Genomic DNA, 26,289 nt, shown 5'->3' with positions numbered 1-26,289 from the left:
AGGAGACAATTCTAGTGGTACACCCACTGTAAAGACGAGGAGGCCTATTTTAAAGGCTGTCTAGCATGTGCCATGGCAAAAACAGTGCCAGGCAAGCAACCGGGGTTACTTCGGCCACTGGAGGTGGCTTGATGGATTTTATTACAGATCTACCTACCAGTAAGGAGAAAACAGTGATTTGGGTAGTGGTAGATCTATTTTCAAAACAGGCACATTTCATACCATGTGCGGGGATCCCCACAGCCCCAAAATTGGCTCAGATATTTGTGGGGCAAATTTATTGCCTGCTTTTGGTGCTGCATAAAATCAGTTCGGATGGAGGGAGCCAGTTTGTGTCCAGATTTTGGAGGCACTTTCTGAAGTTGCTGGGGGTGGAGCAGGGGTGGCCTTCGGCTTATCACACCCTCACCATCATCCAGACCGAGAGATTAAATGTAGTGCTGGAGCAATACCTAAGATAATTGGGCTGAACTGTTGCCAGTTGTTCAATTTGCATAAGTCACCGAATTTGTAAGTCATCATCTTGGATTGTTCCGTATGTACTGCATAAATTGATTTGAACATATTTATTGCTGTTTTAATTGTAGTAATGTTTTTATTATTTTGTTTGCTGCCCTGAGCCCTTCGGGGTTGGGCAGGGTAAAAATCCATAAATAAATAAACAAAGCAATGCCTCCACCACAGCACAAGTAAAAGCCCTTCCAAGTGGTGTACGGACAGGAGGGGAAGCCATTCCCGTTGCTGGGGAAGCAGCAGTGGGGCCGGCAGACTTACAGGTATGGACCACTAACATGTAAGATTCCTGGAAAGTAATTCAGGACTCCCTTTAAAAAACCAAGGAGGACTACAGAACACATGCGGACAAGAAAAGGTTACAGGTGTCTTATAAAGTAGGGGACTTTGCTTATCTGTCTACCCGTAACCTTAAGGGGCTACAGGGGAGTTGGAAATTAGGACGGAAGTTCATTGGACCTCTTAAAGTGCAATGGATTATCAATCCTGTGGCGACTGAACTGGAACTGTCAAATAATTTATATGGTATATACCCTGTATTCCATTGCAGCTTGCTGAAAAAAGCGCCCCTGGCACATCATTGGCATCCAGGGTTTGTTGTGGCCCCACCCAAGTGGATTGGAGAAGATACGCATCACAAAGTGGCATTTATCATGGATTCTTGAGATTATACGGGCCATCTCCAGTACCTGGTGTTCTGGACTCATTTCCCAGAAGGTTTTAATGAATGGGTTGACGCCACAAAAGTGAAGGCCGCTCAATTGTTGAAAGCATTACACAAACAGTACCCCCATCATCCAGGTAGGGGAGGGTCTTAGGGGGAGCGGAATGTCAGGGAGATGTGTATCACCTTTAATTCAGAAAATCCACCACCTATAAATCTAAACGTTTAAAGTACAACTAGTAGTTGGGTTTTTCCCCAGTATTTTAATGGAATATATCTGATTGTAAGGACAAGTGATCAATACGAATTACTTTTGGATTAACATATGAACATCACATGCTGCATGAATTGATGTATATTCGACAGTTTACAATCGAAGATTTGTACGGTCGTGGTACTTCAGGAAGGGATCATTGGCATACCAGTTTCTTCTCCTCCAAAAGGAAGTGGTCATTTTATCAAGGAGCCTGGATTGGGTTTTATTGCAAAACACTTGTTCCCTCAAACGCTTTCTCCGCCTAGCATTTTTTTTCCACAGCCTCTTCTTATAACCAGCCTGTTAATAAACAGCAAAGAATTCAAAGTCATATTACATATTTACATATTACATATTTACAAAACAGACATTATTATTTAACTAAGCAGAACTTCATACAGCCAGGTATATTTCCTCCATGTTATTACCTTCCACACTTTCTAATGCCCTCTCTCACCTTTACATACACATGAAGCTAAGATAACAACACAAAATAAAATATTACCCTTCTTCTCAGCCAAAGGCCACAGTGCAAACGGAGAAACCTATGAACCACGGCTTTTACAGTTTTCCTTTTTCCTTTTCGTAAGCTGAACTTGATAAGAGTCCTTACTTGCTGATGAAGGACACTTGGTACCAGGGGTGTAATGCTGCATTTGACAAAACAAGAAGATATGAAGACAAAACTCTGGTATACAATACTCATAAAATCCCATAAGGAGTACAAAAGTTGTATGCTAGCAAGAAAAATCAGGCATTTCACCAGTCTCTTCATAGATATCAAACATCAGATACCTTTAGCTAACTTTATTAAACAGATTTGGTTGTATCAAGGCTCAAGCCAGTCCATTATGAGTGAAGGAATCCCCCCCCGCCCCAATTCTTTGAAGAGGAGGGCTGGACCGAAAATATGCACAAGCCTTCTGTTTTCTGCAGCGGTTTGTGTCAGCACACTGTGATTGGAATACATAGGAGATGCTGGGCTCTAATATATCCTATAAGGATCCTTACAAAGTGGACAGGGATTGGCATTTGCTCTTTTGTGTTTAGTGAAGGAAGGAATTTTGATACTGTGAAAAGAAATACAGTCAAGATAAATTGTCTTTCAGTGCAAATTTGAAGCACTTTCCTTGTTTTGGAGAAACAGGTGTCATTGTAACTTCATTTCCATCTGTGATATATTGAAAGCCCATGAGACTAAGTCACAAAAGTTAGGAACGAAAACTGCTATATAAGGCAGGCACCCTTTACCAGAGTGATAAACTGCTAGAATTCTCCACTCCTGTTGTTTCCACAAATGGAAGCAAAGGTTTTTGCTTCCATTTAAATGGAAGCTTGTCACGTACCTAGAATCGTCTCACAAGAATTATGTCTTCAGTGCTAACTTGCATTTATCTATTTCTCCATATTTTCAGATTCAAAGACCAAGGTATAAGTATAAGGTTATACTTTTACTAATAACAATAATATTAGTTTATGCTAACATTCCCTTTGCAACACAAAAGAACTAAAATGGCAGCAGACAAGGAAGATAGAGAACAGTTGCAGCAGTTATAGTAACAGTATGTTTACTATTTTGGTATGTGATTTTTAACTAATATTGTATGCTAAAGACTAGCTCCTGCAGAGACATAGTTGGGGAGCAAGAATGTATTTGAAAAAGTATACAATTGTGTTAAAATAATTTGCTTACCTGTTCAAAATTGAGACTTGATGTCCACAAGGAACACTGCCAATAGATGGAAGTAGTTTTTTAGTAGAGGTTGTCAGCAGCTGCCCCGACTTGATACAAAGTGTAGACAGCCCAGAAATAGGGTAGATTCTGCAAGTGCTGTTAAGGGCCAAAGGGACCAAAGAATTGAAAGATTTATAAAACCCTGAGGAAAGAAGCGGAAAATATTGTGAGAAGGAAGGAGTGAAGCAGGTACTCTGGCCAGGGAGCTATATATAGGCTGCAATCTGGCTTCTTACCATTTGATCGTCTGACAGAAGTAAGCAGCCACCTGAAAGTGTTGACTATTTAGGGACCATTAAAGGGAAGCTATACCTGAACACACAGAAAACTCAACCAGTGAGGACCAGGAGCTGGTGAGGACAAATATACTCTTTTACTGCTAGCGAGGTAGATGTAGAGAGGAATGAATCTGGAAAAGGATTCAAACTGGTGAGTATACTTATGGGACTTTATGCTTTAAATTATTATTTATTTAGGGATGGGAGAGACTAGAAGGTAAATGCCAATCTGTGTTTCTATAGTAACCAGAGATATAGGTTTCTTGGGCAAATGAGAAACGTTTATTTTTGTCGTTTGAGGTTCAGCATTTCTAAGTGGGAAACCGCCGGGTTCAGGGGTACCCTGCCCATGGCTGCCTCCTTCGAGGCAGGCCGGCCACGGCGGGGGTAAATGTGCCGCGAGGGGTCCGCGGGACTGACCCGGCGACCTTCAGGGTGAGCAACTTACCCGTCGCGGCGCGCCTCAACGCCCAGGCCGCCATCTTGCGGCTTCCCTCTGGTCCGCAGCGCTACGGCAGGGGAGGGAGGACAAAACAGAGCAAACGACGATGTCAACTGCGACGGCCTTTCTTTCCACGCAGGCGCACTATACCCGGGGAGCCGGCTCTTTTCCCATCGGCCCTCGCGCCGCCCTTCTCCCTGCGGATTGGCCGGCGTTTTCGCCGTGCCCGCCGTCCCAGAGTGGCTGTGACGCATGCGCAGCGAGAGGCGTCGGTTGGCCGGGCGTCGCCAGGCTTCTCCGCCGCCGCCACGACCATGCTGCGGCTGTGCCAGCGTGTGCGGGGCGCGGCCGTGCGGGTGAGCGCCGCGGAGCCGGCACGTGGGTGGGTGGAGGGAGGGAGGGAGGGAGGGAGGGAGGGGGGCTGCGCTGACCTCCGCGTCCTTCGCGCGGAGCAGAGGGCGGAGGAGGGCCCTTCGCTGAAGGGGTAGTCAGCGGAGGCGCCCAAAGGGCGTTGGCGGTGTTGGGCTCCTTGGGACTCTGGGCCACGACGGGGGGGGGGGTCTTCCGGAGGCGGGCGGATCCCTCAGCGCATCGCGGGAGGAGTTGGCCGGCCGGCCTGCCTGCCCGCCCGCGGCCTGGGGAGCCGAGTGTTTGGGGCACCGGGGGGGGGGGGGGCGGACTCAGCGGCGTCCGGCAGTCTCGATTAAGGCAAAGGGGGGGGGGGGGGGTTAGAAGGCGCTGCAGCGATTCCAGGCCAAGTTCGCCCCTGAGCAGCTCGGCGGGGCTTCCTTTCGTGACGCTTCCAAGCCGGCGAGACTCGTTTCCTGGAGAGCAGCCGATGGACCGGAGCAAGGCCGTGCGCCAGAGGACGCGGATTCGGGGGCTAGCAGTGCTGCTGCTGCGCAGCTGTGGCGCTTTCCATCGTGGGCATGAACGCTCCCTGCAGAGCAGACCACAAGCACATAAAAATGACCACAGTGTCCGCATAAGCGGAATAGACTTGGCGGCGCTTGACACATGCGCACGCCCACATGTGTTTTTGTCCCTCCCTACTCCAAACACACGCTGTTTTAATCAAGATTGCTGGAAATTTGACACCTCTATGTCCGACCATAAAGCCAGTGGTTTGATGCCTTTGAAAGGCTAACGTAAAACTGAAAAGGTTGAAGATGAGGACAGCTTACGTTATGAGCCTGTCTTGTAGTCAAGGGCACCCTCTTACAAACTGAATAGGAATGATGTTTAAAAAAGAATCACAATATAATCCCCAGGCCAGAGTCTGAGACAGATTTGAGTAGCTGGAAGGCCATTCTGGCTCCTTCGGCATTTCCTCCTGCTTTTTTAGTAGGCAAGGTGAGATAGCTATCCATGGGGATTGGATTTTATCCAAATTTATTATAATTCACTTAAGTGACTGGCATCAGCTGAAAATAGTTTTGTAACTTATTTGTGTTTCTGGGTTGGAGACAAGAGAAGGCAAGAGAATCCAAGGCAAGTGCTGGTTCTTGTATTAAAATCTGTAAATGACTTGGGGACCAGGCATGTGAAATGTTACATCTTTCCAAATTGTTCATCTGTTAAAATCTGGTTCATAAGCTCTGCTCCTCATATCCTGCCTTCAGCAGTGAGGCAGGTGACAACCAGAGATTTTTGGGTCTGGCACCTCATCTGTGAAATATCTTTGAGGCCCACCTGGTGTTCATACTACTAACTTATCAGCTCCAGGTAAAAGTGTTCCTGTTTATCCAAACTTGATCTTTGAGCAACATTTTTTTTTGCTCACTTCCCATAAGTGAAAGAAGGTGTCCTTGTATCGGGTTGTGTCTTCTTTGGCTATGTGGGCAGGGCATACTATGGAAATGTTTTGCAAAGATTTCCATTATCTCGAGAGCCAGGATGATTGCAAGGGAAGGGGAGTAAGGGGGCCTGGCATCTGGACATGGCCCACCCACCCTAGCGGAGGAAGGGGGAGGGGAGGGGGAGGGGTGGCATGCAAGGGAAGGGGAGGAAGGGAGTGAGTGAGGGGTGGCATGCAAGGGAGGGGCCCGGCATCTAGACATGGCCCACCCACCCTAGCGGAGGAAGGGGGAGGGAGGGGGAGGGGTAGCATGCAAGGGAAGGGGAGGAAGGGAGTGAGGGGTGGCATGCAAGTGGGGGGAGGGAGGGGGCCCAGCATCTGGACATGGCCCACCCACCCTAGCGTAGGGAGAGGGAAGGGTGGGAGGGGGAAGAGTGGCATGCAAAGGGAGGGAGGGAGGGGAAGGAGTGAGGGGTGGCATGCAAGGGAGGGGGGGAGGGGAGGGAGTGTGGGTGACATGCCCTGTTTCCCACATCTCTCTCACCTTGCTTACTAAAAAAGTTGGAGAAAATGCTGAAGCAGCCGGAAAAACACTACACTGCCTTTTTATCTACTGGTGGAAAGAAACTCTCATGCTCTGTCTAATTTTAAAATTTATTTTAAGGTTTTCAGGGTTCTGTGATTCTATGTTCTGGCTGGGATTTTAGTATTTGGCTTTAATTAACAGTTTTTTAAGGTTTTATGTTTTGTTTTGTAAGCTGCCTCATTGGAGATGAAGCATAAACAAAATTCTAAATAAGTAGGATTCAGTATACCTGTTATTAACTAGCATACTTTATTGCATTTCTCCTTAGACTTGTCTGTGTGGTTCACCCCATCTGTTACGTCTGTGTCGTGGATATGCAACATCTGGCGAACATGGGTATGTATTCATACAGGGGTCTTCAAACTATGGCCCTCCAGATGTTCATGGACTACAATTCCCATCAGCCCCTGCCAGCATGGCCAAGTGGTAGGACTCATGGGAATTGTAGTCTGTGAACATCTGGAGGGCCATAGTTTGAAGACCCCATCATACTTCGAGTTCTTTTTTCCATTGTCTCAGTGGAGCTTTCATTCTACTAGCTTGAAGGGTCTTTGTCTCAATAGTAGACCATTTGCCTTGCATTCATAAGGTCCCTGTTGCGATCCCTGGGATAGAAAGGTCAGGTGAAAGTAATTTCTGTTCAAAAGATATTATCACAGATGCTTCCCCCCCCCCCCCCCCCGAAGGTTGTGTTTTATTGCAGTTTGTTCTTGTGGGTATAATAAGAACTTTCTTGTGGGTTTAATGTAGACAGGTAATGTCTGCTCCCTGAATTTTATTCTTTATTTTTAAAACTTAAGAAGAGCAATAATTAATTTAAAATAATTCTGTTGACAATTAACTGTCGTGGCATTTTTTTTTAAAAAAACTCAGATTAGCAGATTTCTCGCCTGCAACTCATCTGTCTTCTTTTGAAAAAATTCAAAATTCCTTTGGTGTGAGACAAGACATGTAACCATTTGATCAGTGGAGTTTCACATTCATGGATCTCTACAGGAGTTCTGCTTTTTCTCAATCAAACACTCGTGCTTGTATATGGGTGGTAGTCTTAGTTATGTAAGCAAGTGGGTGGAGTGGGAATTCCTTTCCCTTGGAGGGAAACTCTCTTCAACCAAGGATTTCTTGGAAGGTACCCAGCTGCCACCACTGCCACCACTCAGGGACCTCCTGAAAATATCTAGATCTACTGAGGAAGTATCCTTCTAGTGCAGTACTAGAACAATAAAAAAGGGAGTAGGATGTAAACCCTAGAACAGGGGTAGGGAACCTGCGGCTCTCCAGATGTTCAGGAACTACAATTCCCATCTGTCAGCATGGCCAATTGGGACTAAAAAAGAGGTTGTTATAAAATAAAATTTATTATAAAAGAGAGAAAAAAGGCAGAGAATGGTTGGGTTCAGAAAGGAGTGGGAAAAGCCAAAACAAAATATGTGGCAAAAATGCACAAGGACACAATTAACAGAATTCCAAAATAAAAAACAGTACAGTTGAGCTAACTCATCTAACTACACTTTCCTTAGGCTGTAGCAGGTTCTTCAGTGCATGTACAAAGTTCCTTTTAGTAACAAGACCTTAACCCCTACCCAACTTTTTCTGAACCCTAGTTTCTGCTGAAGGCAAATGAAAAATCTCAAACATCAGCCTTTCTATGAGTGACAAGCCAATTTAGTAAATCCCATGCAAAGCCCCATTTCTAGATATCAGAGTCTGCTGTTACCAATCAGAGACTTATAAAATGTAGTCCCAACCCCATCAAGCATCTGGCAATGGGTTTGAACCTCCTTGACAAATGATCTGGGCCAAACTTGGAATGGGAATGAATGGGTTATTTTATCTAACATAAACCCCAGCGATCTAAGATCCCAGGCACTCTATGTGGTGGTCTTCACCTTGAGTGAGGTTTTAGGGTTTCTGTCACAGTCTTCTCCTGTAAAATGTGTTCAGGAAGCATGATCCACCCCCCACCCCCCGCCTGGTTGAGCAGCAAACATATTGCATGTTGGAATAAATAGAGAACTGCCTTGAATACATTGAAAGCCATTTGTATTTACTGGATATAGAGACATGTTCTAAGATTTATTTGATTTTCTTTTCTCCAGTAGTTTCTCTTCTGTGGTGGTCTTGACATATGTATGAAATTTCTTTCATTGTTTTATTATTAACAGTGTTTCTGTAGGTAAGATCATTGGAGCCAGTGTCTTGGTTGTTGGCGGTGGACTAGGTGGAACCATTCTGTATGCTAACTATGATCAAAGCTTTCGAGAAAACGTAGAGAAAGCCATCCCCTTTTCCAATAAGCTTTTTGAAATGGCTCTTGGTCACCCTCCTTATATTCCAGCACCAAAGAAGCCAGTAAGTTTCTTCTTTTTTATTTAATGTGTTTGTCGCTTGGGTTAATTCAGTTATTGCTTATGCTACATGTTAAGGTATTGAAAGTATTTTCCATATCTGAGTAAACTGTATAACACCTCTATCATATATTCTGAACCATGCTATATAGGATATGTTTAATACATTTTCAAGATGGAGTGAGGGACAGGCAGGGATTTCTCTACAAAGCTGAAGAAAGTCCTTGGTTTGCAGAAAAAAATTCAAATAAAGAAAAAATAGACTGGAGGTTTAAAGTTCCCCAAATAATAGGAACAATGACTGTAGCTTTAAGAGAAGAATGCCCACTGAGTTCTGAGTGGCCATTTGGGAAGGAGAGCTGGAAAGTAGGAAAAAGAAAGAGTGTGTGGGATGATCAGGAAAGGGAAGGCGGAAATGGTGGAGGAGGGGAATTTAGGGGCAAATAAGATGACCGTCTGCTGTCCTTGTGGGTCTCCTGCTTGGTGCTCCGTATTGATCGCTCTCCTAGGCAGACAATATAATACACTGCCTTAGACAAGGAAGGAAGACTTTTACCTAGCCTGCAAACACAGGTAGAGGATACCTAGTTTTTCCTGGATCCCAAATTCAGATGTTTTACAAAACTGTGGTTAGATCAAGTCTTTCCAAATGAAGAAGTCCATCTCGGTTCCAAGAGTGAAGAAGGCATATCAGCTGCAGGGGAAAAAATCCAAGCTGGTTCTTATCATTAGCAAACACAAGTTTGAGTGATGTCTGAATACAGCCTTTTCCTCAATGTGGCAACCCAATATATATTCAACTGTATATTCTACTGGCCTTGTTGCCCATAATGGAAACCTCTTCACTTCAGAAATATACCATGGAATTTCACTGTTACCAAGGGGAGAGGTGGTCTCCCCTTTGCTAAATGTGTGTTGTTGTTTTTTTGAGGAATGCACATTCTGAGTTGCCAAAAGGGTGCATATTCTGAAAGACGTGGGGGTGAAGGGAAAGGGGCAGTGATCCTCAACTTTGTCAACTTGGCAATGCTCCATCAGAGTTTGTTTTTTTTCTGTCCAAATAGTAAGTTCAGACTTTATAATGACAGAATGCCAAAAACATTAAATTGTCTTAAATTAAGGAACTGCTTTTGTATTCCCGTGCTGGTTTTTAAAAAATTATAACACTTGGATAATCATATAAACTTTTTTCTTTTCTGTTTATTTTGTTGATTAATGCTGACTTTCAGTTCTTTTACATGTATAGATTATACAGATCCCACAGTTCACTTTCTTATTTGTTGCCAGTTCTTGAAAGAATATTGTGTGCCTTCTTGTAAGTGTGCAATTCAAAGTGAAATACATTTCTCTTACAGATGCAGCCAGGCCCACTAAAAATCTCCTCTGTAGGAGAGGTAATGAAAGAATCTAAACAACCTGTGGTCAAACCTCCAAAGAGTAAAACTGAGGCTCCCTCAACTGCTAGTGAAGAAAAAGAAGGTGATTTCAAGACACAATGGTCATGAGCCTTATAAAAGTTGGAGGAACGGGGGGTATAAGACATTTATGAAGGATTTTATGATTTTAGGCTTTGAAAGTGTTTATCATTTTATAATTCCGTGTTATAGACTTATGTTATAGTTTCTCTTTTTGTTAATTAAGAGAAGTTTGCTGGTAGCTTGTCATTTAGCAGGACAGCTTTATAACAGATGACTATACTGTATGTGTGAGACATTTAGCCGCATTCACACTGGAGTTTGTGCATTGTGGTGCTGCCACTACCAGAGAGGCTTCAAAGCAGTGTGGGGAGGCCCGCAAAGTGCAACAGTCTCCCTACTGCCGAGAAGCCTCAATGGACAGCAGTGGATTTACACCAGCCAAAAGGCTGGCTTAAGTCTATACTTTAGCTTGCTGGTGTAACACTGGCAAAGGCCAGGAGGGAGTTGACAAACATCAGCTCCTCCCCTTGGCCTGCCCCTGCCCCACCTCCACTATGGCAGGGGCACTGGGATTGCTGGCGCTGTGTACCAGCGCTGGGGGGGAGTGTGGCAGTGGCCGCGTGCCTATGGGATTGCTTCCCACTGGAATAAGTACCCCAGGGAGGGCAAATCTGCCCGCACTCTGCTCCCAAAAGCAGATACTCCCCCCTTCTTGGATGGGGTTCATTGTCAACAGAATTGTATGGTAGAATTGCATGGTGCATACAGGAGAAGTTTGGTCTCAAGTCTTCACCTAATATATCCTTGAATATGTCTAAGGGGAATTGAGTGTGAAAGGATGCTAGCTTGTGGAATATTAGTTCCTGTGTCATCTCTGATTTTGTACTGTTTTCAGAAGCATCTCTGTTTCGTAGACCAAAACACAATTGTATTATCGTGTTGCAATTTACATTTGTTTGTATTTACAGCAGGGGCAGAAGTAGCACAGATAATAGCAGCAACTGGTGAAGCTTTGTCAGTTCCAGCTCCAGGGATGCAAGAGGAGGAACAGGGTAAAGGGCCTTCACATCCGGAAGGAATTCACAAACATCCTGGCTTGGGTATTGCTTGTTTGTCAGTAGATTGCATGTTTTGTGACGTGATGTTCTGAAGCAAAAAAAAAAGTATGCCAAGTGCTAGATCTGTTTTACATAGGTTGCAAACTGATGAGTCCCAGGCATTTTCTATTCAGAATGATTCAGTGTGTTATAAAATATTTCTAGTAATGTTTTTATCTTATGAGTTTGTAGTTTGTTTTACTTATTTTTATTTTATTTATTAATTAGATTTTTATACCGCCCTATCCCCGAGGGGCTCCGGGCGGTTTTGCAAAGATCACTGGTTGTTTATTATGCCTGTACACTATAAGTTATAATAGGCTTATTTATTGGTAAAGTTTTCTTCTTGCCACAGGTGCTAAATCATTTTAATTAGTCTCTATTTGCTTGCTGGTATCTGACATCTATTAGAGAAGTTCTTAGCATCTCCGCTTTCTCCATTCAGGTATAACTGATATCACTGACACTGGAGAATGCGAGATAGTCTTTCAATGTCTGGTCTCATTGCTCCAGGGCTGAGGGCAGAGTGTGGCTCTTTGAGAAAGAGCTTCAGCAACACCCTTTGATGTGTGGAGTACCACAAGAGACAGTTCTCTCATCAGTCTTATCTATATGTGCCTATCTATATTTGCCCCTTCACCCAGCTAGTCAGGAGTTTCCCATCAATACACAGATGATACGTAGGAATATCGCTCAATCAAACAACCTCTTCTATAGGTCTTAAAATACAGGAGACCAAAATCACAAAAATGACATTTTTCCATCTCTGACAAGCTTGGTAGTTGATCTCTTACCTGTCCCTTGCTCTTGGCTTCAGTGATTCATGTAGTGATCGCCTCTAGACTGGACTGTTGTAACTTGCTCTATGCAGAGATACCCTGGCAGTTGCCTCTGGAAACCCCAGCTGGTCCAGAACACAGTGGTGTGGGTCTCTACTGGGGCCCCTTGGAGAGGTGTCATACAACCTGTGCTCTGCCAGTTGTACTGGCTCCAGATTGAGAACTGAATCAGGTTCAGGGTTTTGGGTCTAACCTTCGGAACCCTAAATTGTCTGAGAACATTGTATCTGCGAGACTACCTCTCCTATGTAACTTCAGAGACCATTGATCTCATCTGGTAACACCCTTTTAGTGGTCCCTGGCCCAAAATTGTCTGGCTGTCCTTGGCCAGGGCCTTTATGATGAAACTCTGTTTAATTGGCCCTAAGGGACTTAGCTCAGTTCTGCAGGACCTGTAAGACGGAGCTGCTCTCCCAGGCATACTTTTGAGAATTGCAATGGTCATGTAGATCAGCTGGCCTCCCTTCCTTGCCCTTCCTTCTTAGTTTGGGCTTTCCCTTTTTTCCTTCTTTTCCCGTTATCTTTTTTTTCCTTTCTCACTATTTCCCCCTCCCTAATTTTCCTCCTCCTACTCCTTTATGTACATCTTGGACCTGTGAGTTTTCCTTGGTTGGTTGTTCTGTTATCTGTTTTCACTAGACCAATCCTAATCAATAAAAGACAGTCCAGCTATAGTGGCTATATAGCATAAGGCACCTTTTTAATCTGTAAATTATAAATTGGGATTTTTTAGGTTAGAATTATGTTTACAAATGTAGATAGTATTTATATTTTATGTGTTGATTGTTGGAAGCCTCTCTAAGGGAAAGGTGTGAGTATAAATCAGATCAGTCAGTCACTACCTTTAGGGGCTGAAATCAAATAATATGTCCTTTCAGTTATCCGTCTGTATTAACTGCGAATTCAAACTACTTTCTCATATAGTCTGCTAAAAACGCGGCCCCTGTTGTATTTAGATCAGAGGTGGGTGACTGCCAGTCTACTGGCTGAATCTGACTTCTACTGGCTGAATCTGACACCATTTATGTGGTGACCTTGCCAAATGAGCTTGCTTTAAGGTTTTGTATCTCTGGTCTCACTCTGTCTCACCAAAAGAAAAAAACAAAACAAAATAGTAAATTCATTTGCCACATTCTGGACAGTCTTTGTTTTAGAATGCTCTGTTTGGGTCCTAGTGCCTACCTCATTAGGTAGACACTAGGGTCCACACGGAGCATTTCAAAACAAAGTCCAACATGTGGCAATTTTTTTTTTGCCTTTGGTGATACAGAGTACAGTTATACTCTAATTATGACTGAAATCTAATCCATAACCGAACCATTTATTTCCAGATGGGACCAGTTTAATTTTGGAATGCGGTGAGATCTGTTTGTATGGCACCGCTTGGATTCATAGTCTAACAAGAAAATCTCCATTTCATTAGTGAAATGCTAACAGTTTCAGGGGTTTGCATTTATTCTTGCTTTGACTAGGTGGAGAATGTGACTGTGGGGATTCCCATGCTATAAAGGAGAGAGCACCCGAGGAAGTTGCTGCTCGTCTTGCCCAACAAGATAAAGAGGAGCAGGAGCAGATTTCAGGTATGTAGACTAACAAAATGTTTTTCACTCCACAATTTTGAGGGCTGTGTGTGGCTGGAATGCAGAGACCTAGGTAGTGTGTTGCTATGCAGATACCTAGAAACTCCCTGTTGAATAAGAAGGCCAATACTCAAGGCTTTGATGCTCTCTATAGGCCTTTGAATAGGTGAATAGGCCTTTGCATAGAAGAAGAGTTCTCTCCTGTAGGAGACTCAAAGGGGCTTACAAACTCCTTTCCCTTCCCCCCCTCACAACAAACACCTTGTGAGGTAGGTGGGGCTGAGAGAGCTCAGAAGAACTGTGACTAGCCCAAGGTCACCCAGCTGGCATGTGTTGGAGTGCACAGGCTAATCTGAATTCCCCAGATAAGCCTCCACAGCTCAGGTGGCAGAGCAGGCAATCAAACCCGGTTCCTCCAGATTAGAGTACACCTGCTCTTAACCACTACGCCGCTGCTGCTCCCTCCCGTTACCTTGCCACAGAATCTTAACTGTAGAACGCTTGGATCTGTTTCTGCAGATTTCTGAAGAGGAAATATAGTGTAGGACAGAGCTAGTCAGCTGAAGTGTGACACAGATTTGATTGGCATTTTTTCTTCCCTCCCCAGCTCTTGCAGCAACCTTGGAAAGTGCTCTGAGCAGCACTGCTCGTGTGACCCTACAAGCCATTACGCTTCAGGAGGCTGCTGTGCAAGCTGTTAATACTCATGCTCAGAAATTACAAGAGGCGATGGATAATACTGAAGTAGGTGGAAGTGACACTCTAGTGTCCCCATTTTATCTCTTAAAACCTTCTCTTCCTCTAAGGACTCAGGGCAGTATACCTTTTATATTCCACAACCACCTTGGGAGGTTAGTAAGGTGGACAGAGGCTTTGGCTGCCCCATGGATGAGGGGTGGGAGTTGAATCTGGTGTCATTACTCTGTGGCTGCACTATCCTTGCAAGCTCTGATAGCTGCATGGCAGTGCTGTTAACTGGCTTAGCAAAAGAATGGAACTTGTATGTGTTAGCTAATTTTAAAAAACAACTTACAGGAGAATGCAAATATGCTTGTGTAATTGACAAGGCTTTATCATGTTGGGAAATACGGAAGGAACTCTCTGTCTTATCTTCACAGAGTGAGAGTGCCCTCCGGACACCCATGTGGCCCCAATCCCTTTAAGCAATGAATTGATAATAAAGATAAATCTTCTGTGTTAAGTAGGTGGATAAGGGACTGCATGTGGCAATATCAGGTATCTTCTATTCATAGAGGTATTTGGACCCTTTCATCAAGGATGACTTCACAAAAATTCTGTCTACCAACCATCTGCTGCATATTTGCTAGTTTGGTTATTTGAACAGTTCCTTTGAATGTTATTAAGCTCTGTAAAAATGATATTTTCATAGCACAAACTTCCCTTGGATGGAGGGTATAAAACTGGTGCAGAAATTCAGACTGGCCTCGTTCAAGTTGATTCAGTTATTGCTGTTGATGCCCCCTTCATCCGAACAAGAGGAGAGTATTAGACTTACAAGGAAGTCTCATTTGAAGAAGGACATCAAAACCCTCTAGGCTAGAACCTGTCCTGCTGCTGGGATTTTTTTGTTTACATTGTGGAGATAGCTGTATTTCCCTTTTAATGTTTTGCTGTTACCTTTTGAAGATTTTTGTGTCAGTTGGGATATGTTTTCCTAGCTCTTGTATTCCAAGCTCTTATTTTACTGAGCATTCAAGTGGAAGTAAGAGACTTTTGCATGTCCTGTAGGAAACTGGTCTAATGTTAAAAGTAATGTGGAAATTGAAATCTGTACTCCAGAATTTCCTGATTGTTGTGTTCTGATATACACGAAACATTATTCTGTGTTCTTGTTGAAAAAAAATACTCCACAATCAATATATGGCTCATTCCATTATAGTTTCCAGTGATGGAGAAATTGCAGATCTATTTATTCAGCCGCTGAATTTTGGTAATAAACGTGGATTTTTTAACTACCTGTTTTTATTACTCTTACCTGAAATCATTAGAATGAATCTACCTTTTGCTAGATTCCAAGTGAGAAAAAGGCTGTTCAATGGCGGACATTGGAGGAAACCCTGAAGGATCGTCGTAAAGCTGTGGATGAAGCTGCAGATGCCCTTTTAAAAGCCAAGTAAGCATATGAAGCTGTCTGACTCAAATAAGGTCGCTTCGTTCAAACATTGTATAGGTTCAGTGGAATTATTTCTAGGTTTCATAGATGGATTCAAGAGAACAATCATGTCCTTTCTCAATCTCCTCTTCTCCAGACCCCACATTCCCAAATCCCTCAACCTTTCCTTGTAGGGTTTGGTCTCCAGGTCTCTTTTAAAACCATTTTTCATTGTTCATGTTATCTTTATCACAAAAACGAATAATGGGTGAACTTTTTGATCCTTTCCCATCTTCTTGCGAACAAATGGTGATTATTGGCATAGCTAACTGATAGCTTCTGGTTTTGATCAGAGAAGAACTGGAGAAAATGAAAGGGGTGATAGAGCATTCCAAGAGATCTCAAATTTCTGGGGCCAAATCTCACATCTTGGCTGCTGAGGATAAACTTCATCGTATGATTGTTGACCTGGACGGTGTGGTGAAAAAGGTAAGTTTTTATTTGATAAGAACGTCTGTCCTTTGTATTTGTTCAAAACTGCCGTATCTTTCCTGTTTGAGGGCAGAGATTTGTTCTTGCTGCTTTGTGAAACCAGTGTTTGGCATTCATTCTTTTGTCTTTATGTTATAGCTTCCCCCTCCCCCCCAATTCATTGAGAATTTCTGATAATCCTGTTTTTAAATGTGCACTGTAAGAGAGTCCAAATCCCGTTATTCTGGGAAGCTGTCATCGAATCAATGCAGAAAATGCTTACAATGTTAGTTTATAAATAATTGATGTTTAGTTAATAAATATAATATGAAAAGGCTTGGGAATGAACACAATAAGAAACTGGATTGCCCTATTTTGGCAAAGCTGGTATATGACCTTAAAATTTATATCTGTTGGTTGCTGTGGGTTTTCCGGGCTGTGTGGCCGTGGTCTGGTAGATCTTGTTCCTAATGTTTTGCCTGCATCTGTGGCTGGCATCTTCAGAGGTGTATTACAGAGGGTAGAAATAAATCTCTTGTACCTACAATGTATACTTTTAGCACAATGTATACTTTTAGCACACTTTTAGCACAAAGAGTCTGTTTTTGTGGTGTTTCTAGTGCCAACTGATGTATAGTGCAAAGAAAGGAGCTGACGTATGTAGCAAATGGGCCTGTGTAGCTGAGTTTTTGGGGATGATTTTCCATCTGAATAGTTGCTGCAGTATTTTCCTTGTGGCTGTCTTATGATGCTTTGATAGTAGTGATAGATACAGATTGCAAATCAAAAACTCATGACGTTCCCAGAGTTTCTAATTTTCTATCTCTCTTTTGTAGGTGCAGGCAGCCCAATCAGAAGCTAAAATAATTGCTCAGTATCGTGAACTTGTAGCCATTGCAAGGGAAGAATTTCAGAAAGAGCTGAATAGTGTGACTCCGGAGGTACAACCTGGTCGGAAGGGGCTAAGTAAGTAAGAGGCTAATGAAAGATAATATTAAGCTGTAGCAATTCTGTGAGCAGGTCACAATTTTGAAAGGAGGAAGCATACTTGCATTGACATTTTCTCGATTTTTTTCCCTCTGAAAGCTATAACAACTGAACTCTTTAATTTTGGGACAGTGTCTTTGCTTAGCTCTTTTGGCCAGGTGACAATACAGTTCTTTAAAGACTGGTGTTACACAAATTCTGGTGGTATATAAGGTCTTTACTTAAACTACATCTAAATTTAAAAAACCTCCAATTGAGAGAGCAACAACAGCAAATTCACCAAGAACAATAACGAAACATCAGCTATTTAAACAAATTGCTATTACTCTTGTAGAGTTTTTCTTGTTTGGTCAGTAGCAGCTATTCCAGAGAATCTCTTGTGGTCACCTGGAGCTTCCCCTTTCCTCTGAAACCTTTTTAATTCCCCTCTTACGGCAGTTATCTTTGTTAGAGTCTTTTCTGAAAGCAATGTGCCAAGTCCCTGTTTCCCTTTCAAGGAGAAATTCATGCCTGAAGGTCTAAGTGATTAAATATTTTTTTCTCATGATCATTTTGCAGAAACATAACATTTGTCTTCTATATTGAACTCCCAAATGCTGTTCCCCACTTTTTAAATACCAAATTGACAGATTTGGTTTTTTGTCCCAGTGAGAAAGGCAGTGAAGTATAGTTTTCTTTTTAAGGAGCAGCGCTACAGATGTTATAAGGTTAGTATCCAATTGAACTAAAAAGAAAAAGTTAAAAATTATTTGTAACTTTTAGTAACAGGTGAGTGGGATCTTAAATTTTGTTCTTCTGGAAAACCTGCAAAATGTGCTGCATTTAACTTTATGTTTTCTGTTATAAAGAACATTCCCTGTAAGCTGCATGCGTGTCCGCCACCAAACTGGTGCAGCGTAATATCCCAGACAGCTCAGTTCTGTGCAGCATTTTCAGACAGCTGGACAGCACCAGGGAATGCTCCGAGGAACCATATGGATTATGAATATTTCAGTATAGAACCACTCTGTAGATAATCTTGATGAAGATTTTTAATGCTTTTTAGCTCAACCTTAAAGCTGTTGGGTAGGAGCCGCGTGGCGTAGTGGTTAAATGCTTGCACTGCCACTCACACGATCAGGAGTTCGAACTCCCTGTGGGTCAGATATACTGGCAGCTGGCTCATGGTCAACTCAGCCATCCATCCATTTCTTGGTCGGTAAATGAGCACCTAGCTCATAGCTAGGGGGTAAAGAATAGCCGGGGAAAGCAATGGCAAACTACCCCCACAAAAACGGCTTGCCTGTGAAATCACTGCTCGCAGTGGTACTCCAGGGTTACTGAAGGGAAGACTTTTTTAAAGCTGTTAGGCGGTGCTGAAATATTGTGAACCATTAATTTACATTAAGTCTTCTCCCAGATTTCATAAGCGAAAGAAAGTCAATCGTATTCTCATGAAAGGTGGCAGAATGCTGAGGGGTGGGAAGGCAGCGAGTGAAATACTGACATGTGTTGATTCTGTATGGTATTAAAAAATCTCTTCCACCAAATCTCTAATCTACTTTTTGAAACAAAGGAGATGTGAAGGTCCTATAGGGTTTTTTCTTGGAAAGCTCTTGTAGGGCAGGGAGTCCAGGTAAATGCAACCCTCTCTGTATCATGGTCCTAGTCGGATGAACAATCTTTGAAAACAGCCGCATCTCTAAATAGAAGTTTTTCTTCCAAACCAACACTACCACACTTTGGGGTGACCTAGATTGGCTTATGAAGTGAACCATCCCATGTTGTATATCCATTAGCATGGCTTGGGACCAGGATGTTTGAAGGTGCTTAGGAGCAACAGCAGCAGAAGGCCATTGCTTTCACATCCTGCATGTGAGCTCCCAAAGGCACCTGGTGGGCCACTGCGAGTAGCAGAGTGCTGGACTAGATGGACTCTGGACTGATCCAGCAGGCTCCTATGTTCTAAGGACTGTCTTTCCCCATATGTTCCTGCCCGAGAGTTAAGGCCACAGGTCGAGGTCCTCCAGTCTGTCCCATCATTTAAAGAAGCTGCTTTGGGGGGCACATGAGAGAAAGGCTCATTCCGCACATGCAGAATAATGCACTTTCAAACTGCTTTCAGTGCTCTTTGAAGCTGTGCGGAATAGCAAAATCCACTTGCAAACAGTTGTGAAAGTGTTTTGAAAACGCATTATTTTGCATGTGCGGAAGGGGCCAAAGAGCCTTTCCAGTGATTAGGAAACAACCACCTGAGGGAGGTGCTCCTGCCCCCTCCCTTCTTATTTTTGATCTTTAGGAACAGTTTGGATTAAAGCCGACCTAAATTGTGGTTTAGTGCTTTTAATGAAATCAGTTTTGCATACTTTATAAACATTGTAAGCGGCCTTGGACTCCATCTGGAAGAAAGGTGGCTAATAAATTTATCTAAGTAAATAAGGTAAGGTAAATAAATTAATTAGCGAAAGAGGCAGTTTGACGCATGGATAAGAGCCAACGTGGTGTAGAAGCCCAGGTTCGAATCCCCAGTCTGCCATGGAAGCTCACTGGGTGACCTTGGGCCAGCCACACATTCTCAGCCTAACCTACCTCACTGGGTTGTTGTGAGAATAAAATATATGAGAGGAAAAAAATTTAAGCCACTTCAGCTCTCCATTGGAGGAGAAAAGTGGAATATAAATAAGTAAACAAACAATAAATTCAGAGGTGGGATCCAGCAGGTTTTCACAGGTTCCCAAGAGTAGGTTACTAATTATTTGTGTGTGCCAAGAGGGGGTTACTAATTGGTGATTTTGCCACGGGATTTTTGCCTTAGTTACGCCCCTCCTCTCAGCAGTAGCGCACAGAACTTGAAGCAGTCTAGCAGGAGGTGCACCGGCGTGCGTGGCAGCCTGCGCCTGCGTGCATTCGGATTTCTCAGGGCCTCAAGGACCGGGCGCGAGTGGCTGGTGGTCCTTGCTACAGTGCCCCGCTTCTGGAATGCCCCGCACTTCATCAAAGGTGCCTCCGCTTCCAGCCCCATTGGCGCTACACCACAGTTTGAATCCCACCACCATGGGAACCTGTTACTAAAATCTTCAGATCCCACCACTGAATAAATTGTATGCTTTAGTTGACCCTCTGATGACTTCAAAGCGGGATTCATGGCACCGATTAGTGGCTTTTGGGGACGTGATCTGTGACAGCTGAGTTTGAACATTGGTGTTGGGGGGGGCAGGAGCAGGGGGAGGGCTGGTCCTCTACCACTTGCTTTTCAGGGAACTCTCTTTGTCTACTGTGTGGAACAGGATGGGAGCTAGATGATCTGCTCCAATAAGATTTCTGTTCAAATGGGCAGCCCTATTTTGTCCAAATAGTAGTCCTTGATTGCTTCCTGGATTCTGAATGCAGAGGAATATGTACATGCATCTGACAGTATTTTGCACTTTTTGGAGCAGTCAAGTGCCCACTCAGGCAAATCTGCCCTTTCCCGCAGTGGCTTTAGTTCTAATATTGTGCTCTCTTCAGCTGATGGACTGACAGCCGATGACTTGAACTCTCTAATTGCCCATGCTCATCGACGTATTGACCAGTTGAATAAGGAGCTGGCGGAGCAGAGAGTCAGAGAACAACAGCATGTAGAGGCAGCCCTGGAAAAGCAGAAACTAGAAGACAAAAAGTCTTTTGAGTCAGCTGTGACCAAAGCCTTAGAACGTCATAAGACTGAGATCCAAATGGAACAGGAAAAGAAGGTAACTGGTGCATTTGAACATTCTCTTTTTGTGGGGCAAGGAGAGAAAGGGAGAGGAAAACAAGTCTCTGGGTTTTAATTCTTAGTTAAGGATTCTGGTTGTTATCCCTCCACCAGAAACAAAGCAACAAATAATAATAAGCTGGAAGGCAAAATATCCACATTCTTTGATTTTTGTAAAATTTATCTATGCCATGAAGATACAGTTGATTTATGGTTTCTGTTGGGTGGGGTTGATGTCGCCAGGGTAGCCATGTGGTAAAAGAGACAGGTAGACTGGTTAGATATGTAGGTTTTACTCAGATCTATATATCCTTATGCAAGTGGTATGGGAGAGGTACTGAATAACTGCCTGGCTACTGTGGTAGGTTGGAGTGAACAAATTGAAACTAAACCCTGGAAAGATGGAGGTTATGCTGATTGGGAAGGTGGAGATCTTGAAGAACATTATGTCCTGTCCCCCCCTTTTGATGGAGTTCAGCTGACCCTTAGACTGAATTAAAAGCCTTTTAGATTATACTGGGCCCAGCGTTATTATCGGAGAAGCAATAATCTAGCTGCTAAAAAGACTTTCTTTCAACTCAGCATAGCCCCAAAGGTGTCTTCTTACCTTGATACGGCTGATCTGGCCACCTAAATCAACACCACAGCTAGACTACTGAAAATTGGTCTCACTTCAGAATCAACTTAGAACATCCTGTTGGTGCAGAATCCTACTGCCCACTATTGCTAGGAGCTAGAACAGAGCATGCATGTTACCCCCATTCTGCACTGGCTGCCTATCAGTTACTGGGCTCAATTTAAGGTATTAGCTGCCACATACAAAGCCCATCAGGACCCTCATACCTGTGAGACTGCCTCTCCCCCCTGTGCTCAGCCATGACAGCTTGTCAGGTAACATAGTGTGCCAAGGCATAACTCTTGATGACTTTTTTTGCCAGATTGAAGAAGTCCGAGAAATTATGGAGAATGAAATGAGGACTCAGCTGCGCCGGCAAGCTGCTGCTCACACCGATCATCTGGGGGATGTTATCAAAATCCAAGAGCAAGAACTCAAGCTGGAGTTTGGCAAGGTGGGGCAAAAGAGTAGTCTTGGGAAGAGCCATTGCCTTTGGGGAGGGCGGTATTTAAATATAATAAATATATATAAATCAGCTTTCTTCCTCAGAAAGTCTAAAAGTCTTTGCTGAAAGTTCAGTCCTAAACCATGGTTGGTTGTATGTCAGATAAATCTCATTAGCTGCCGCTGAACTTGCTGTCATGTAAAGGAACTTTTGGTTGCAGCAGCCATCTGTGTATTTATCTCCATTAAGGTTAGCTAAACTAAGTTTAGAGGTCTTTTGACCTCTTTGGGAGCAAACAATACCAGATTGGTTTCCCTAACTTAGGCAAGATTAGTGGAGCTATCTAGATTCGTAATTGCTTTTAAATGTTGCTGGAGAAGTTGCCTGAAATTTGAGTTGTCCCCTCTCTTCCCATCCTCAATCCATTAAAAAAAGGGGGGAGACCAAAAATTCACCATGCTCCAAACTGGTTCTCATTTGTTTTTCTTCTTCTTCATGGTAATTTTCTGCTAATAGCTAGGTTTTTGTTTCTTTCATTTAGAACCTGTCAGAAAAACTCAGTGAACAAGAAATGCAGTATAAGCGCCAAGTTCAGGAACAGCTTGATAACTTCACTCTGGACATCAATACAGCCTATGCCAGGCTACGTGGAATTGAGCAGGCTGTGGAAAGTGAGTGCTTTGGGGAACCATTTTGTTCTGTTATCACATATACTTTTCATGTATTATCCCAACCGATTTGGGGGAGTTAATTTTCAGGGGAAACCCTCTTTCCACTTCCACCGGTTAGCTTGGAAAACTGACCCAGTTGCCAGAGAACAGGGAGAGTAGAACCTGTGGCTTAAGGATCTTTACATGGATAGTGTGTAGCTCACAGTGTTTCTGATAGCCTACCAGTAACCATGAAACAGCCTTCCAAAATGTGGTTTATCTGAGGGAAATATTAGGGGTACATGCATGGAAAAGGCAAAAGTATTCAAGCATGAAACAGTGAAGATGTCGTGTTTGGTAGGATGTGCTCACGAAGAATCAGATAAAATGGAAAAGTCACATTTCTGGCTGGGTAAGAATTTTGCGCCAGGAATCAGCCACAAGAAGTGGTAATGAGAAGAACTTAAAGGAGAGGAGAAAGGCCTTTGTAAGAGAAAAGAAATATGGGGAGAGGCTGTCTACCTGTCCTCAGTTGGCTGAGCTGGCTCGAGAACGTTGTCTGTTTTTATGATCCACAAACAGAGAGCAAGGGCTTTAGTCAGAACTTCCAAAGTCCAACTGAGGAGGCAGAAGAGGGACACTCCTGTGAGGCAAGAGACTGTAACCATTCTAGAGAAAGAAAAGTGGAGTTCCCAGCCTCTGCACTGGTGGACAGGATGAAACGGCATGATTTTGCCTGGCAGAGCAGTGAGAGTTATTGGCACCAGTATATGGTTATGTTCTTCCTGGTTCATGTGCTTTGGCAGCATCCAGAAATATGGGGCCACTTTGAATAAATGTGTCCCTAAGGCTTAGGATAGATATAGGAGTACTGGTGTAATGCTTGTAATCAGATGTTCACTGGCTTTTAGGCTTTGCCACAGTCATGAATCAACCGGGTGTTCTTACACAACTGACCTAGTGATAACGGCACTGCCCAGATAACAGATGTGATGTACATTCACTTTCCCCACCTTTAAACTTTATGGGTTGCAGGTCATGCTGTTGCTGAGGAAGAGGCCAGAAAGGCTCATCAGTTGTGGCTTTCAGTTGAAGCACTAAAGCAAAGCTTGAAGACCTCTTCTGGAGACAGTCCCACTGAACCACTGGAAGGCGCAGTGGAAGCCATCCGAGCAAGCTGTTCGGAGAACACGTTCACCCAGGCATTAACAGCTGCCCTCCCTCCGGAATCGCTCAGCCGAGGGGTGTACACAGAAGAGGCGCTGAGGGCACGCTTCCACAGGGTCCAAAAGCTGGCAAAGCGGGTGGCCCTGATAGATGAAACCCAAAACAGCTTGTATCACTACCTCCTGTCTTACCTGCAGTCCCTCCTCTTGATGTACCCTCAGCAGCTAAAGCCCCCTGCTGAGCTCAGGCCTGAAGATTTGGGTACCTTCAAACTCCTCTCCTACGCCTCCTACTGCATCGAGCATGGAGACCTGGAGCTGGCAGCTAAGTTTGTCAATCAGCTGAAAGGGGAGTCCAGGAGAGTAGCGCTGGACTGGCTCAACGAAGCTCGAATGACCTTAGAGACAAAACAAGTAGTGGATATCTTGACAGCCTATGCCAGTGCAGTGGGCTTAGGAACAACACAGGTGGACTGATGGAGGTCACGGGTGAAGAATGACTGTCTTTACAACCAGTCAAATGCAAAGTTGCTAACTGTGGAGACGGGAATCAGAGGCTAGACCTGAACTCTTCCAAAGCATCATAGGCTATAAGTGCAATAACACTCAGTGGATGATGCTTCTTGCACTGTTGTGAGGCCTATCACCTGTTGCGTTTGTAGCCTTTTCCAGCCATTTGTCATAACTGGAATGCTTTTGGGGGGAGGGATTTGGATTATTTTAAATATCCAGGTATTACCGATTGGGCTTATGATCCAACTGAAATAATGTTTGTAACAACTATTATTGATTTGCTACTTGGTGCAATTAAATGAAAAGTGTACAAAACCAGGCTCATGCTTTTTTAATTTATTATATAAAACTGTACACTGAAAAAGGAGAAAACCTAAGTATTATCTGTGTATTGGCAAGATGGCATTCTAGTGATGATCTGAAGGAATGAATGCGATGAAGATTCTGTGCGCTTCCCCTTTTTCTGTGAGGGACCACATGGAAGAAAAGCTGTTCAACCTGTGCCGGTGAACCCATTCTCAGTGTGGGATGAATAAGCAGGGTTCACCTTTGTGGATATTCTGGGCATCCTCACATTGGGACTGTGCTTGCACAGGCCTGTCTTGGAAAGATTTTTCAAGCTTTCTGTCTGCTCTGCAGTTGTGGAGTTCTCACTGCCTCTCCCCCTCCCTTTGGGAGGGAAGATTCCTACCCAAATAGTCATGGTATGGGAGGAAGAGGAGGGCTCTTTCCTCAGTACTTTTGCTGCCACATTGGAAAGAAGTTCTCATTTCAGTTCTGTTTCTTTACTTCGCAGCAGACCCCAAAACCCGTACTTTTTTCTTCAGAAGTACTTTTTTCTTCAGAAATGGCGAGTTTTTCCATCGTGGAAGCTGACCTGAGCCTTTAAAATTGCGAACACCAGTGGTCACGAGGAGTGCCTCTACTGGCTGGGTGAGGCATGTATTCCAGCTTGCAAGGCCCATGCCTCTCTTAAGTCATCATCATCATCATCATCATCATCAACCTTTTATTGGCATGAGTTTAAAATACAACAGAGAGGTTGAGGAGAATCAAGTTAAAATAAGTAAATAAAATAAGTAAAAGACATTTCCAGCAGTTAAAACAATAAATAAATAAATAAACTAAAATCTGTGGCGAATCTGTTGTGCCAGCGCCAGGAATTTGGCAACGTCTAGGGATCTCTGAGGAGACTGATCACAAAGCAGATAGAAAGATTTGACCTTGTCTGATGAGTAGGCATAGTTCTCAGTGTATGGGTCTATGTATTGTCTTCTAGATGAAGCATATAGTTCACAATCTAGGAGGATGTGCCTCGATTGTTTCGATGGCTTTTGCAGAGCAGGGACACGCTCTTTGTTGGTATGGGATCTTGAGAACCAGTCACTCAGGACTGCTGAGGGTAGGACGCTCAGTCGGGCTAGCATTAAGGCACGCCGGAGGCAATGCATGAAGATATATTGTAGAAAATATCTTGGTAGCCCTTTACTGAAGGGGGGACGGTAGGATCCCTCTTCTAACTTGCCCTTCATCTGCTGAGTAGAAAGCCTTTGGTTTTCGGCGTCTAGTAGCCTTATCAACAGAAGTTTGACCATTTTGCGCCAGTCCATGTTTATGAAGAAATCTAAAGCCAAGCTTAACGAATTAATTTTTTTTTCTTGATCAGAAGACTCCAAGTGGAGAGATAGGAATCTGAAAAGCATTCGCTTTGTTAGGCTGTCCTGCTCTGATCGAAAATTTGAGGCGCAGCTGCATCGCTTAGGAGAGCCATATACGTGTTTCGAGAAGATTTAGACCTAATTCCGAACATAAAGAGAGAGATATGACACGGTGTTCGGGAATTCCAAGTAGTTTATAAAAAAGCTAGATTGTATAGACTCAAGAGGTTTTAGATTGTGATTTAGCTTGTGGATTGGGGCACCATACAAGGTTTTTGGAATCAGTCTGCCATCAAGCCCCCCTACAGCCATGGGACGCATTGACCCCCTTGGAAGTAGAAGAACCGCCTAATTGCTGCCGCGCACTGATTGGTGGAGAGGGAGATGTGCTTGTACTGCTCGGT

At 43.6% G+C, this 26,289-nt stretch overlaps 2 protein-coding genes across 2 annotated transcripts; one reads left to right on the top strand and one right to left on the bottom strand.

The window, feature by feature from the left end:
* Positions 1-1,420: 1,420 nt before the first annotated feature.
* MRPL35 (mitochondrial ribosomal protein L35) lies at positions 1,421-4,334 on the bottom strand. Its single transcript, XM_048517358.1, has 4 exons — positions 3,895-4,334; positions 3,127-3,264; positions 1,939-2,083; positions 1,421-1,733 (listed from the first exon to the last, which is right to left on the bottom strand). Exons 1-4 carry the CDS (start codon positions 4,140-4,142, stop codon positions 1,545-1,547), a joined length of 720 nt encoding a protein of 239 aa, XP_048373315.1. The 5' UTR covers positions 4,143-4,334; the 3' UTR covers positions 1,421-1,544.
* IMMT (inner membrane mitochondrial protein) lies at positions 4,119-24,542 on the top strand. Its single transcript, XM_048517353.1, has 14 exons — positions 4,119-4,244; positions 6,541-6,608; positions 8,438-8,624; positions 9,976-10,099; positions 11,007-11,138; positions 13,447-13,554; positions 14,162-14,298; positions 15,585-15,688; positions 16,021-16,156; positions 16,975-17,104; positions 20,612-20,835; positions 21,776-21,907; positions 22,440-22,569; positions 23,584-24,542. Exons 1-14 carry the CDS (start codon positions 4,203-4,205, stop codon positions 24,189-24,191), a joined length of 2,262 nt encoding a protein of 753 aa, XP_048373310.1. The 5' UTR covers positions 4,119-4,202; the 3' UTR covers positions 24,192-24,542.
* The last annotated feature ends 1,747 nt before the right edge of the window (positions 24,543-26,289 follow it).

This window comes from Sphaerodactylus townsendi, linkage group LG15 (assembly GCF_021028975.2).
Source record: "Sphaerodactylus townsendi isolate TG3544 linkage group LG15, MPM_Stown_v2.3, whole genome shotgun sequence".
In the NCBI taxonomy this organism is placed as follows: Eukaryota; Metazoa; Chordata; class Lepidosauria; order Squamata; family Sphaerodactylidae; genus Sphaerodactylus; species Sphaerodactylus townsendi.
This window is presented reverse-complemented; position numbering and strand designations above follow the sequence as displayed.